Source organism: Hevea brasiliensis, chromosome 13, assembly GCF_030052815.1.
Source record: "Hevea brasiliensis isolate MT/VB/25A 57/8 chromosome 13, ASM3005281v1, whole genome shotgun sequence".
NCBI lineage: Eukaryota > Viridiplantae > Streptophyta > Magnoliopsida > Malpighiales > Euphorbiaceae > Hevea > Hevea brasiliensis.
In genome coordinates, this window is record NC_079505.1 from 80,724,119 (window position 1) to 80,737,558 (window position 13,440).

At 37.3% G+C, this 13,440-nt stretch overlaps 2 protein-coding genes across 2 annotated transcripts; both read right to left on the minus strand.

Annotated features, from left to right (window-relative positions):
* Window positions 1–1,251: 1,251 nt before the first annotated feature.
* On the minus strand, window positions 1,252–2,115 carry LOC110648391 (probable calcium-binding protein CML45). Its single transcript, XM_021802603.2, has one exon. It carries the CDS (start codon window positions 1,938–1,940, stop codon window positions 1,278–1,280), a length of 663 nt encoding a protein of 220 aa, XP_021658295.2. The 5' UTR covers window positions 1,941–2,115; the 3' UTR covers window positions 1,252–1,277.
* A 3,758-nt stretch (window positions 2,116–5,873) lies between these two features.
* On the minus strand, window positions 5,874–8,882 carry LOC110648390 (cyclic dof factor 3). Its single transcript, XM_021802601.2, has 2 exons — window positions 8,566–8,882; window positions 5,874–7,553 (listed from the first exon to the last, which is right to left on the minus strand). Exons 1-2 carry the CDS (start codon window positions 8,716–8,718, stop codon window positions 6,315–6,317), a joined length of 1,392 nt encoding a protein of 463 aa, XP_021658293.2. The 5' UTR covers window positions 8,719–8,882; the 3' UTR covers window positions 5,874–6,314.
* Window positions 8,883–13,440: the final 4,558 nt, after the last annotated feature.

Consider the following 13,440-nt stretch of genomic DNA (forward strand, 5'->3'; position numbering starts at 1 on the left):
TTATCATATAGATTAAAGCATAGCCATCCCCACTGATAAATGACTTCATTGCTCGGCTTTGCTGCGCCAGGGGTTTCAGATTTGACTTCACAAAATACTTATGTTCTGTTAGAGGCGTGCTATTTCATTAGAGGAACACGAGATCAAAAAATTCGGTGCCCTGGTTTCCTTTGAAGTTTGTGAACGTGATCATGAAACTTCTCAAGCATAAACTCTGTAATTGTCGTGATCTGTATTCTGGCTACATGTAGTTAACCTTGAAGGCACTAGCGGTTCATCCAATGTCAGAACCTTGAGATGTTCCTTCACAGTTCAATAAGAAGATATTTTAACCGTTGGATAAGTGTATTTGTTCAAGATATGGAGAAAAACTTATTTAGACATGGTTTTAATTGAATGATTTATATAATTAATAGCTATCCTCCTAATAAATTTCTCCGTAGCACTTGATAGAATTCCAACTTGAAACTTACTCTTTAATAAAAATCTCTTGTATTTATCGTTAAAATGTCAAGATATCCTCTGGGACCCACACAAGAAGTTTTGATGAATGCTTTGAAAATGACGTTCAAGTGTACTAAGAAGAAAAATCAATTGCGAGTCCTGCCTGTGAATTTTCCTCATTGGCCATTTTCGAAGTCTTGGACGGTGGGAAATATCTATTGAATAGTGCTTTGTCAAGACTCAGAAAGTCATCCACTAAAATATTTCCAATGCCCTGTGGATGAATAAACAATATATAAACGTTGTGATTTCTTTTATGTAAATGCCTGGAAGCTGAGCATGAATGGTTCCGTGGAATGCTGTTCTCTACCCGATCAAGAAGACAAGTATAATGTAGGAAAGTCAATGTAGAACACCACGTTGTGAATGCTCCGGGTGGACTTGTCAAGTCATTGCGAGATTATTATTTTACAAAGGAAGCATAAGAGATCAGCAATTAAACCTTAAGCCCAAACTAATTAAAATTGTTTATATGAATTTTTTTTAAACCAAAACAAAGGAAGCAATCAGCTTCATGATGTTTACAGTCATGCATTCCGTAGGAATCTTGAGCAAGGCTCAGGCATCATATATGATTCAATGGTTTCCCTGGCAAAGATACTCTGTTTTTAGTAACAGAGCATATTGCATTTTAGTTAAAATGCTTTTCCCCTGTTTTGAAATTTTTTGAGATAAGTATATTGTCTCAAATTTGTCAGTGAAGTCATTACAATAAGAACTCTTTTATATGTTTATTGCATATAGCAGTGAAAGGAAGGTGAAAATATTATTATTTAGGTTAAACTGGTCGTCAGGAGTCTTACAAATTCGTTGAAATCTATCACTCCATCTCTGTTATAATCATACGCTTTAATCATCCTTTTGCAGTCAGTTTCTGAAACTTCTGCGAAACACAATGCACAAAGGACTCTTCTCAACTCCTTTGCATCGATGAAACCGTCATTATTTTTATCGAACATACAGAAAGCTTCTCTGACTTCCTGGAGGCTTGGCTCCTGCTCCTCAAACAGAGCAGTAATGTCATTTGAGCTCAGCCTATCTCGTAACTTTTCACCTTCAGGGTCATAACAAGTTCCCAGCTGCCTCATTACCATTGCCACCTCTTCTAAACTTACTTCTTCTAAATTCTTGCGATGACAGCAGGTTTTCTTGGTGAAAGCTGCCACTGGTTTCTCCATCAGCATTTCCACTTCTTGAGGCTCCAGCTTCTGATTTAAATTTCTGTCGACGCAAAGTTTCTTGGTTGCAACTTCAACTCTTGATGACTTTCTCTCAACCCAAACCCTCCAGAGGTACAAAAACACCCTGGGGACTTGGCAAAAAGTTAAGTACAAGTCTTTAAGGATAATGATATTGATACAGATACAGTTGAGAATCGTTAGCAACATGAAAACAAATAGACTGAGTGATGATGCATTATCTGTTGTATACTCCATATTGAATGGTAAAGTCTGAGAAGAGAGTAAAGCTGAGAGAGACTTGGGAGGATAGATCAGAACTTGTTAACTCTTAATTGCGCAATGGAATGGAAGAGCCTGTGTTGGATATATATTATATTAAGCTTCATGCAGAAGGAAAAACCCGACAAGTTTACAAGAACCTGCTGGCAAATTCCCTGCACCTATCTGTTGCCATCGCTAGTGTGTAGTATTTAAAGACATCTTAAATGATGTATCACAATTATTTATTTATTTAAAATAATATTTTAAAAATTTAAAAGTGATTTTCGAAATTTCGAAGCAGAGAGAATACTGGTTGATGACATCAGGGACCAGGCTCCAGTCAAAATTTGTCTTTCATTTATACTTACAAATATTAAAAACAAAAAATTTACTAATAATATTTAAAATTTGAATATTTTTATAGAAAAATTTAAAAATATCATTAAGATATATATATATATATATATAATTTAATAAATGTTAAAAAAATAATTTTAAAAATAAAATTAATTAAATTTATTTGTATATTTATTTTAATAAATATAATATTTAATTAATTTTTTAACCACACATTCATTAAATCACTAACTCATTAATTTGATCTCTTAATTGGGTCTAATAAGTATAGGTGAACCATCCCTATCTGAGAATTTATATTCGTGAGGGTGTTATTGAAAAGTCAGCCAGTGCCAGACTACTTTTCTTTCGGCCTTGTTGGGTAATATATACTTCATGGAAAAATGATACAGGTCCGCACCTTTGTATTGTAATTTTATATTTTATCTTACAATTACATATTTTTATAATTTATTAAAATAATTTTATAATTTATTATTGTATTTTCAAATTTAAAAATTATTACTTCTATGGAATCCTCTCTCAGTTGGTAATGGTAGTGTTATTCAAAATTTTTCTCGTGCGTTCTTTAATTGGCATTGTGCAGAATTCTAAAGGACGGCCGTTAGGAGGTTGTGTGTGTAATCTGATTTCTTTAATTGGCCATCTCTTGGGTCTAGGTATTTGCTCTACTAACACGGTGAGAGAGCTTCCCTTACATAAATTGCTTTTACATCTTCGAGATCTGCTTTTACACTTTAGTTGAGAAAGTCTCTTTAATGGTCTACGAGTGCTAGAGAGTTTTTCGGCAACTTCTTCTTGTCGTTTATAGAGATGTGCTTTGTGTTCTAATGAAGAAGTTGAAAGTTTAGCATTGTTTGGGTGAGCTGCTATGCTCGAATGGGTGACTTTGGTTACTCTTTGTGTTGCTAATGGTGTATTGGCTTCAATCTCTGCTCAACTTCTCTAGTGATGGCCAGCGGCAAGGGTGATTTTTACATTACATAAAAGTTTATATTGTTGGATATATATTATATATATTTTTTAATTCCAGGAAAGCTGTTGGAAACTTGGTGAAGTAAGAATATTATTTATTCGATTTACAAATTGTTATCACATGTGAAGACTTTATTATTATTACATGCGAAGACTTTGCATCTAAGCAGTGCAATGCGGCACAAAAACTGGTGCTTTGTCGTGGCGTGTGGAACGCGTGTGCTATGCCGTGATGCAGCGGGGTGACGCGAAACACATGGTCGTCAAATTCTTTTTCCTTTGGTTAATTTTATTGGTAAATATATGAATTATTTTTAATAAAAATAAAATAATTTTAGACTTTTATTGATATAGCTTTTCAGAATATTTAAATGCTTGATTCGATTACCAGAATTTTCAAATGACGATTAAGCTAGTGGAAATATCCCTTCCATTTGAAAATTGTAATTGAACAATATTCCATCAAACTAGATGCTGGGACTTGGGCCACTTGGTAGCTTAAGGATGCTTTATGGGCTGAGCCACTATGCCTAATACCAAGATAGGAGGCCCATATGCCTTGATGCTCTTCATTCTAATATTACAAAAATATATATATATATATATATATATATATATATATATATATATATATATATATATATATATATATATATTAAGTGACAAATATGATATTGGTCGTCCTCATTGGAAGCTAATATTTTGATGCGATACACGTGTCCACACAAGTCATTGTTTTTCAAGGAATGGTGTGCATTTTTCTTAGATGAAAGCTGCCTTAGCATCAAATTGAGGATTTGCGTCTTTTGACTTTTTTGAACCTTTTTATATTTGTATTAAACTATATATATCTTGACCCTTGAGACAAAGTTTCCCAGCCTCCTGTTTAAACACAAAATCAAAAGGCCATAATTAGTGGGATACGAATTCATTGGAGAGGCCAAAGCACTAGAGCAAGAGATAAAGTTATAATGGCAGTTTGACAAAGACCCAATGACAAGGGTTGCTTATCCCTTCAAGTCAACTTTCATTAATGGCCATATTTCATCCTATTGCGTTTCAAATGACCATTAATCCATCATGGAAGTGGTGGAAATTTACCCTTAAGGGACTAGGGAGGGTCAAAATAGCTAACCAGACTCGTAGAGCTTGCAATAATAAGGTAATTAAGTGTTTATTTTATAGGAAAATCTAGAATTTAAATATTTGCACCTGCAAGACTATATGATAAAGCAAAATGGTATGTCAGTTTACAATTTGCTTTTCTGCATCCAAATCCACATATCGTGTTTGTATTATACAAGGTGGAGTCATGAGAAGTAATGAGAGTTGCTTATGGGTATAGTAAATGACTACCTGAAAGTTAGGTCAGTGTAGATTTGTAAGATTTAGATGGGTTTTTCAATAACCTTGGAGCTACTTTTGGCACGTCTGTTAGGTTTAACAAATTGTTTGGGTGCATGTGAATGGCAAGATTTCATTTTCTTCGCTCTTTATTTAATGCTTTTCCTACCCTCTTTCCTGATATTTTCTTTTCTTTATTTGCGGATATGTTTTGCATACTCCCTAGTCCCCACCCTTGGATGGGCTAAAGTTGCCTAGTTTATTCAAATCTTCAATTGCAAGATTACCTTTGAAGTGAAGCATTCAGGGAAATTAAAAACTGAATGCCAAAAAAAGACTCGTGGCAGTAAAAAACTGAAATTAAGCATAGGGTTGGAAATTAAAGAAATGAACAATCGCTTTCCCCATTAAAAGAAAAGAGCGAAAAGGAAAGAGGAAAAGAAAGCAAAAGCAAGAGAGAATGCCACAAAGGACTCGTGGCAGTATATGCAATTGGGGTCCCATAGCAAATAACAACTCGCCTTATACACAAAAATTGTGGCCTATGTTTGCTGCTAACAACTAAATATCTATGTGTTCTTTCTTGCTTATCAACCACGGACACATATTGTTTAGATTTTGATGCATCTAGTAATTGCAACTGGTCGATTGGGTACTACAATTTTTTCTAATAGCCTCAGAATCTTCAAATTACAATTATAATTAGCAAATTTTTTTTATCTGATTTCTGGGTATGTTAAGGGAAGGTAAGGTATAATAGAAGGGGGAAAAAAATGCACAGTTTTATTTGTCTTTCTCATCTCTGCAATTAAATGAAGCATGTAAAATAATTGAAGAAGGTGAAGTAAGAAGATGAAGAATGTTCAAGGAAAATATTTAAGAATTTCACTTGCTTTTACTTTTTTGCGCACGTTGTTGGTGTCCACTGGGCATGAAAAGGAAAGCTACCTGGCCTTTTTTGAGATAAATTCAAGTTTATCTACAGAGGAGAGGACCAAAGAGAATTCTCTTCTTGGATTGATCATTTTGTCCACTTTAGCCCCACCAGGAAACCCCTTGAGTTTCCTACATGGCAAATACTTTTCTGCCTTGGCATCCCCCAATCATACATAATTTTCTTGTTGAATCATTTCGAAATAATAGTAAAAATTCCCTAAACATTCTGTTGTTTCTTGTTGCATTTTTGAATCTTGAATCTGATATACCTCCTCACTTATGGGAAAATGAATGCTTCTTTCCGCAATTTAGATGTAGAACAGAAATAAAGAGAGCCTGAAATACATTGCTTATCGTACAGAACAGCAAAGAAAATCGAGGAAAAAGATCCCATTTTCTAGCTATAGTATGAAAGCCTTTAGTACAGTTCTTCTAAAGATTTTTGCTACATCTAAGGATTTTTCTCCAATAATAGTCCAGTATATCACATATATAGAGATATTTACATGAACACCAATCCCGCAAACCCAAGTAAAACAAGAGGCATCTGCTCGTATGTCACAAGAAGAAAATTAGTCACACTAGACGTTCCTCAAAATTTTTCCCTCTACTCTTTTGTCTCAGTCAGTTAGCTTGCTAACTTTGTTTGCAATGAAACGGTGATTAAAATAATCCATTCAGGATCACAGTAAGCGAAGCAATCGCATACCAGTGAGTTGAATTCAACCTGGCTCTTATGGTCTACATGCCACCACTTCAAGAGTTTTCATGAAAGTTGATGGATCGAGACAAAGCAGCAGGGTTTGCCAGCAATACCGGAGAGGCTTCAGAAACAAGTTTCTTGTCATCAGTCTTTGGTTGGAAGGCCTTGAACAGTCCTCCCCCAGGGAAGGACTCATTCTTGATTCCAAGAGTTGCCCATATAGAACTTTTTGCAGCTTCAGTTGGGTCATCAATCCTTAGAATTTTGGGAACTAAAACACATCCATTTTTATGCTTTGATGGCTGCTCTTCTTTCTCCAAATCATCTGATTTAAGCGTGTCCCCATCTCTCGAGTGCTTTCCCAAAGAAGAATTAGGACCACATGAAGCCTTTTGATTTGATGAAGAAGATGAAGGCGAAGACAACAAAGGGATGTTCCAACCACCAGCAATTGCACAATTCCAAAAGGGAGGATAAAATGACATAGGAAATCCTGGTGGACAAAAAGCTGGAGGGGGCAATGCAGAATTCCAAGGATAGGACCAAGGAACACTAGGGAGACATGGGATTGGAGAAGCAAAGGCATTGATGCTTTGTATAAAAGGTTCTTGCGAGCAAGTCCTGCCTCCTTCCTCCATTGAATTGGAAACGGTCACAGAAGATCCACTTGAACAATCATCACCATTTTCTCTACCTTCGAAGGGAACTGGAATCCTCCGTTCTTCAAAATTATGAAAGCCATTTCGAGTGCCATTCAAAACCTTCTTATCAGCAAGATTTAATACAGAAGCCATGGAATCACATACTGGTGCATCCAAGCCAAAGCTAAGGACTCTACCATTAGTTTTCAGTGCGTTGTGTTCTCCATTAGGAGCTTCAATACCAGCAGCTTGCAGCACCTCAGAAATGGTTATGTGACGATAATGAGAGGCAGAGTTCTTATTCTTGCGACGTCCAGCTCCCACTGGGACATTTCTCATGGAACCACCAGCAGTCCAATATCTTTGACAGGCTTTGCAGAAATGGCGTGGTTGGTTGATATTGTAATTGTTGTAGTAACAAAATTTGGTATCCATGCTATTGCACCGCGGGCATGGAAGTATTTTGTCAGGCTTCTTGAGGGTTTTCTCTTGAGTTTCCTTCTCTGTTTTGGAAGTCATTGATTTTGCAGATTCTTCATTGATAGAGGGTGTTTTGGGATTCACATTAGTCTCTGGTGATGTTTCTGGATCTGCAGACTCCTCTGTATCCTGCAGTGGAGTATCATCTTCTTCTGCTCCTTCTGCAAAATCCTGAAATTTAACATGGTCTCTTAGTTATTTACATCTATTTGTCATAAATTAAATCAATATTCAGCAACAACAAGAAAGAACAAGCCAAATGAATGAATAGAACAAAGTGAATATTCCATAAATATACTTCATCATTTCATCTGATTAAATTCCAATGTTTGCTTTATCAATCTTCCTCTGTTTCTAGTCATACACGTGAAGAGGTCTAGAAAATTAGTCAATTGAGAAACAAAGGAACAGACACATGTAGAAGAACTATAGTCATGAAGACTAAGAAAACAGAAAATAATTGAACAGAAAGAGTAACAAATTGAAAAATTCAGCAGGAGACCTTCAAAATAAAGCATATTCAACAGGAAATTTGAAGTTGAAATGCAACTCATCTAATCAAACCTGTGTAGTTATACGAAACATCAAATTAAAAAGAGAAATAAAATTTTGCTTTGACGAGAGGCTGGAATTCGATTGTTAGAGGACAATTTAATCTAACAAGTGAGAAATGTTTAAAATCCTGTTAAAGAGAAGTTCTGAAAAGATATGGTTGACAAAGAAAACTGATGAGTGAAAATTTTACTTGTTCTTATTGTTAAGTGTACTGAGAAAACGTTTTCAGATTTTGAATCTGATATTTCAAAATTTCAGTTTTCAGAGTAAGTTGCCGATAATAAGATCAGAATTTTCCTTTTTTGTTTTCCTAACTTTTCTCAGCTTCCAAACACTAAAACCAAATCTGGAAAGTTGAAGTAAACGCCTTTAAAGTAAAAAAACAACTAGAAAAAGTAAAAATCCAATCAAACTCAAAAATCCGACAAGTTTGACAAAAATGGAACAAAACCTGCGACTTGAAGCTTACCATGCTATGTAAAAGAAAATAAAATCAAAAAAGCTAAAAAGGGTAAAGCCAACCCATTTTTTCTTTTAGGATTCCAATAAATGGGTCGTCTTCAGATCCCCATATAAAACAATCCGTATATCTCCCAATACAAAAATCTCTCACAGTAGAAATTGGTACCTTCTCTGCCTTCTTCTCATGTTGTTCTTCTTCTACTCTCTCCAAGGGAGGCAAGTCCTCGGAGGAGATCGGCGGAGGGTGACCTTCGGTCTTCAGAGGTATTTTCCTGCCAAAGAGCTTGATGGCGGGGTCCCTAGTAGCTTTTTCTTGCATTTTCCTTTAGTTTCTGGATAAGCAAACAGAAAAAAAACGCGCGAGAGAAATCTTGCTTTGGATGGCTTCTTTGTTGGCGATCTGGCATGGAACGTACTTTGGTGTCTCAGTTTTTGATCCGTTTAAATGAGAAGCGGATGCCACATCAGCATTATAGTTTGTTTCTCAGCCACAAGTTTGTGTGGCCTTGGAGATTTTCTCCTTTTTTTTTTTTTATTCGTCTCAGCTTGGCTTGATTGTATTCATATGGTTGCACACAGATTTGGTGCACTAAGTCAGGGTCCTAGTCAGCCTTTTGGGTATGAAAGAGAATGGTTTGTATGATAACGTGGCAACAATATATTGGTAATAATAGGGTAAGAATGTCCATGTGTATCCTTGAAAACTTGTTTAAAAGTTCGGTGAAAAGTCTCTTTAGACTTTTAAGGATTTTCAAATAGTTATTTAAGTTTTTTTTTTTTTTTTAATGAAAAAAAGAGCAAGCGATTAAAGTTTGAGTAGGCTCCGCGAAGGACAGTTCAAAATTGGAATCGAATCCGTTTTAAATTGGATTAAATTTGAATCAAAATTGATTAAATTTATCTTTAATTCAAACAATAAATGAATTTACTTTAACTGAATCGAAATTTGTCACGACCCAATCTATGGGCTGGACTGACACTAGGACCTGGGCCAGCCTAAAGCCCCCGAGGCCCGTAGTAAGCCTAACTATTCCTTAACCCAACTCTAAGGCTCATTTGGGCCTAATTTTAAGAATTTAACCGGATAAAATTCGGACATAAAATGAACCTTTCAACGGAGAGTTTTTTACTCACCCGACCTGAAAACACAATATATAATCAATTGGGGAGCTCAGTTCACCCTCCACATACTCAAATGTCATAAAATAAATGGAAGCTCAGCTCCCTCATCCAGTCCATCAACATGCATAAAATAATAAGTTTACAGGTCCAAAATAACAATTTATATTACAGACCCAAATCAAATAATTATTTATAACACATGCGAAAATTTTAAGAGTTAACAGGTTTATACAAGCATAAATAAATGACATGCGAGGGAGAAAAATAGGTTAACCTCAAAAATATCCTCCTGTGACCTGGAAAAATATTGAACAGGAGTAAGCGTTCGACTCAGAGAGTAAAATATTAATTTTAACCATAATTTCTATAACTATCTAAAACTAATGCATCCTGTAGAGTGAAATGCAACATCAGCAATGTTTTCACATCATAACAGCAAAAAGGTAATTTGGAGCACTCATACACCCAGTAATATCAATCATAATATATGGGAGGTGATCCCCTATACAGCTCTCTTAAATCCAACCTGTGCCAGCGAAGAACTCAAGCCGGACTTTCGCTTAATAAACCAAATCGGGGCCTCAGCGAAGAACTCAAGCTGTGACTACCCCGAAGGACCGGGTCCCAGCGAAGATCTCAAGCCGTGACTACCCGTCCTATCCATAGCCAACACCACATCACACGCACACTGCTCCAAATTACCACAACAACATCCATGGCACTTTAACAGTTGTGAATGCAACATAAAACGTGCCTAGAGTTTAACTACATAGATATATACATATAAGTGATGCATGGACATGCTTGAACATATAATAATAGTGAAATTACAATTAAAATTAATATTTTACTTACAGACTTGACAGCGGTCACTGTAGCGGCTGGGCGGAGGAAGAAGGTTGTCCCGGCTTACCTGACAATTTTATTACAATCATTTAATAAATTTGATTCAATACAAACTAAGAAAAGACCAAATACGTCCTAAGTCGTGCCGAAAATCCGGCAGAGTCTCCCCTATACCTAGGACCTACCCAACCTACAAAAGGGCTCAAAACGCACTTCTATATTCACCAACCATACACCCACAACTCAATCATATCACACAACCCCTTCTAGGCTCATCCAAACAGTCATGAATCATAATATGTAAATTTACAGTTTAGTCTTTATAATTGATTATTTTTGCAAAAACTGCCCAAATAAGCTCTAAAAATTCTAAAACTTTGTCCCGTGGTCCTTAGCAATATTATTAGGCTATTGCAAAAAGAATCAAAATTTTTTGAGCTATCACGAATATTTTATGGATTTTTAATCCCATTTAAGTACTAGAAAATTATGAAAAAGCAAGGTTCGGGTTTACCTATGCCGATTCCGACTTTGGGGACGCACTCGGGACGTCTGAAAATGGTGGGGTAGCAAAAATCTCGATCCAATTCGGAGACTTTTTCGGTAGCCGGCCTGTCTGACTAGAAATTCACAAATCTGGATAACTGTCGAATTTCTGCGAATTGAAGATACCTACACGAAGCCCACAACACGGGGGTTAGTACATAAATTTTACGAAATTTTCTAAGCTCATTTAATGTTCGAAAAAATACTACGAAGTTCCGTGAGACTCACCGAAAAACGGTGTCAGAAAAATTTGAAATTTATATCGCCGCGAAGCTCTCAACGAGTGGAGCGCTCTGGTACTCTCGGTTTTCTCGTGGGGTTCACGGTTTGCAAGAAATCTAGCCCAAAAGTCAAAATGGGCTAAAACTTCCAGGACAAAAATTGGACAAATCGCTCGATGGATTTCGGTGTTCTTAGTGTCTATGGAAAGCTCTCGACGAGTAGATGTTGTTTGACACAAGACCCGACCCAATCGGTGGTCGGATTTCGGCCTGAAAGACGAAGCGTCGCACGCGCGCAGGGGAGGCGTTCACGCGCATTTTCCGACAGCCTGGGGCGTCGGCCGGTCATGGGGAGGTGGTGGGGCGGCGCGCCGGTGAGCTAGGGTGGCTGGGGAGGCGGCGGCACAGTGAGGGGAGGAGGGAGGAGAGAGAAAATGAGAGAGAGAGAGAGAGAGAGAGAGAGAGAGAGAGAGAGCAGGGAGAATAAAAGGAAGAAGGAGCCGGTCCGATTCGATCGGTCCGATCCGGTCTTGTTCGATTCGGCCGGTTCAATTCAGGATATAAAATTTTGAATTTTTACTCTGCCTTAGGACCGAAAATGAGACCCAAAAATTTCGAAAAAATTCTAGAAAACTCAGAAAAATTCTTAGACGCCAAATATATTTTTAGTTTTACCACGTGGTCTTTAAATTAAATTTTAAAAATCATCAAATTTTTTATTTTCGGAAAATCGAACCCGATTTCTAAAATCAGAAAATTTTCAAATAATTTCCTAAAATTCAAATAAAATAAAATATCAATAATTACTCAAAAATAATAAATTTAAAAAAAATTAGGGGTGTTACATTCTTCCCCTCTTACAGAAAATTCGTCCTCGAATTTTACACAAGGCAGAATAAAATACAGGATTATACATTGAATAGATAAGGGTACTTGCTACGCATGTCCCATTCTGACTCCCAGGTGCACTCTTCCACTAATTGGCTCCTCCACAAAACCTTAACCATAGGGATTTGTTTTGATCTTAGCTGCCTCACTTGGTAGTCCACTATGGCTACAGGTTGCTCCTTAAATGTCAAGTTTTCTTTTAGCTCTATTACATCCGGCTGTAGTACATAAGAAGGATCAGGAATGTATTTCCTGAGCATGGAGATGTGAAACACAGGATGAACGCGAGAAAAGTTGGGTGGTAGCTCCAACCGGTAGGCAACTGCTCCAACTCTATCAGTAGCCTCAAAAGGTCCAATATACCAAGGTGCCAACTTGCCCTTCTTTCCAAATCTCATGACTCCCTTCATTGGAGAAACCTTCAGGAATACATAGTCGCCTACTGCAAACTCCACATCCCTCCGTCTGGGGTCTGCATAACTCTTCTGCCTACTGAAAGCTGTTTTCAATCGTTCCCTGATTAAAGGAACTATCTCTGAAGTGTACTGCACTAGGTCTACATCATGCACCTTCGCTTCTCCCATGTCCGTCCAACACAGAGGAGACCTACACTTTCTTCCATATAGTGCCTCATAGGGTGCCATCCCTATGCTGGAATGGTAACTGTTATTGTAGGCAAACTCTACCAAAGCTAGCTGATCATCCCATTGACCTCCAAAATCCAAAACACTCATGCGAAGCATGTCTTCCAGTGTTTGGATTGTCCTTTCGAACTATCCATCTGTCTGAGGGTGAAAAGCAGTACTAAAGTTCAACTGTGTGCCAAGTGCCTCCTGCAATTTCCTCCAAAATCGAGAAGTGAATTGGGGTCCTCTGTCGGATATTATGGAAGTAGGAACTCCATGCAATCTGACTATTTCTCGAATGTAGAGCCGGACGTACTGTGCAACAGAATATATAGTCTTTACAGACAAGAAATTAGCTGATTTAGTTAGGCGGTCTACAATTACCCATGTCGAATCATATCCTCGCGTGGTACGAGGCAACCCAGTCATGAAATCCATAGTAATCATTTCCCACATCCATTTTGGGATAGGGAGCTCTTGCAGCTTCCCTGACGGTCTATGGTGTTCAAACTTCACCTTCTGACAAGTCAAGCACTTGGACACAAAGTCTGCTATGTCTCTCTTCATGCCATTCCACCAATAGTTATCTTTCACATCATGGTACAACTTGGTGGAACCTGGGTGGACACTGTACAGTGTATAGTGTGCCTCTCGCATGATTTCATTTCTGAGATTGTCCACATCGGGCACATATATCCTAGAACCTTGCATAAGGGCGCCGTCATTGGCAAATCCAAACTTACCACCCTCACCCTGCTGTACTCTTTCTATGATCTTCATCAATTCTTGGTC

Coding starts and splice junctions, on each gene's coding strand:
- LOC110648391 (XM_021802603.2), bottom strand. CDS start 1,940: ATGGAGTATACAACAGATAATGCATCATCACTCAGTCTATTTGTTTTC.
- LOC110648390 (XM_021802601.2), bottom strand. CDS start 8,718: ATGCAAGAAAAAGCTACTAGGGACCCCGCCATCAAGCTCTTTGGCAGG. Junction 7,554..8,565: donor ATGAGAAGAAGGCAGAGAAG/GTACCAATTTCT, acceptor GTTAAATTTCAG/GATTTTGCAGAAGGAGCAGA.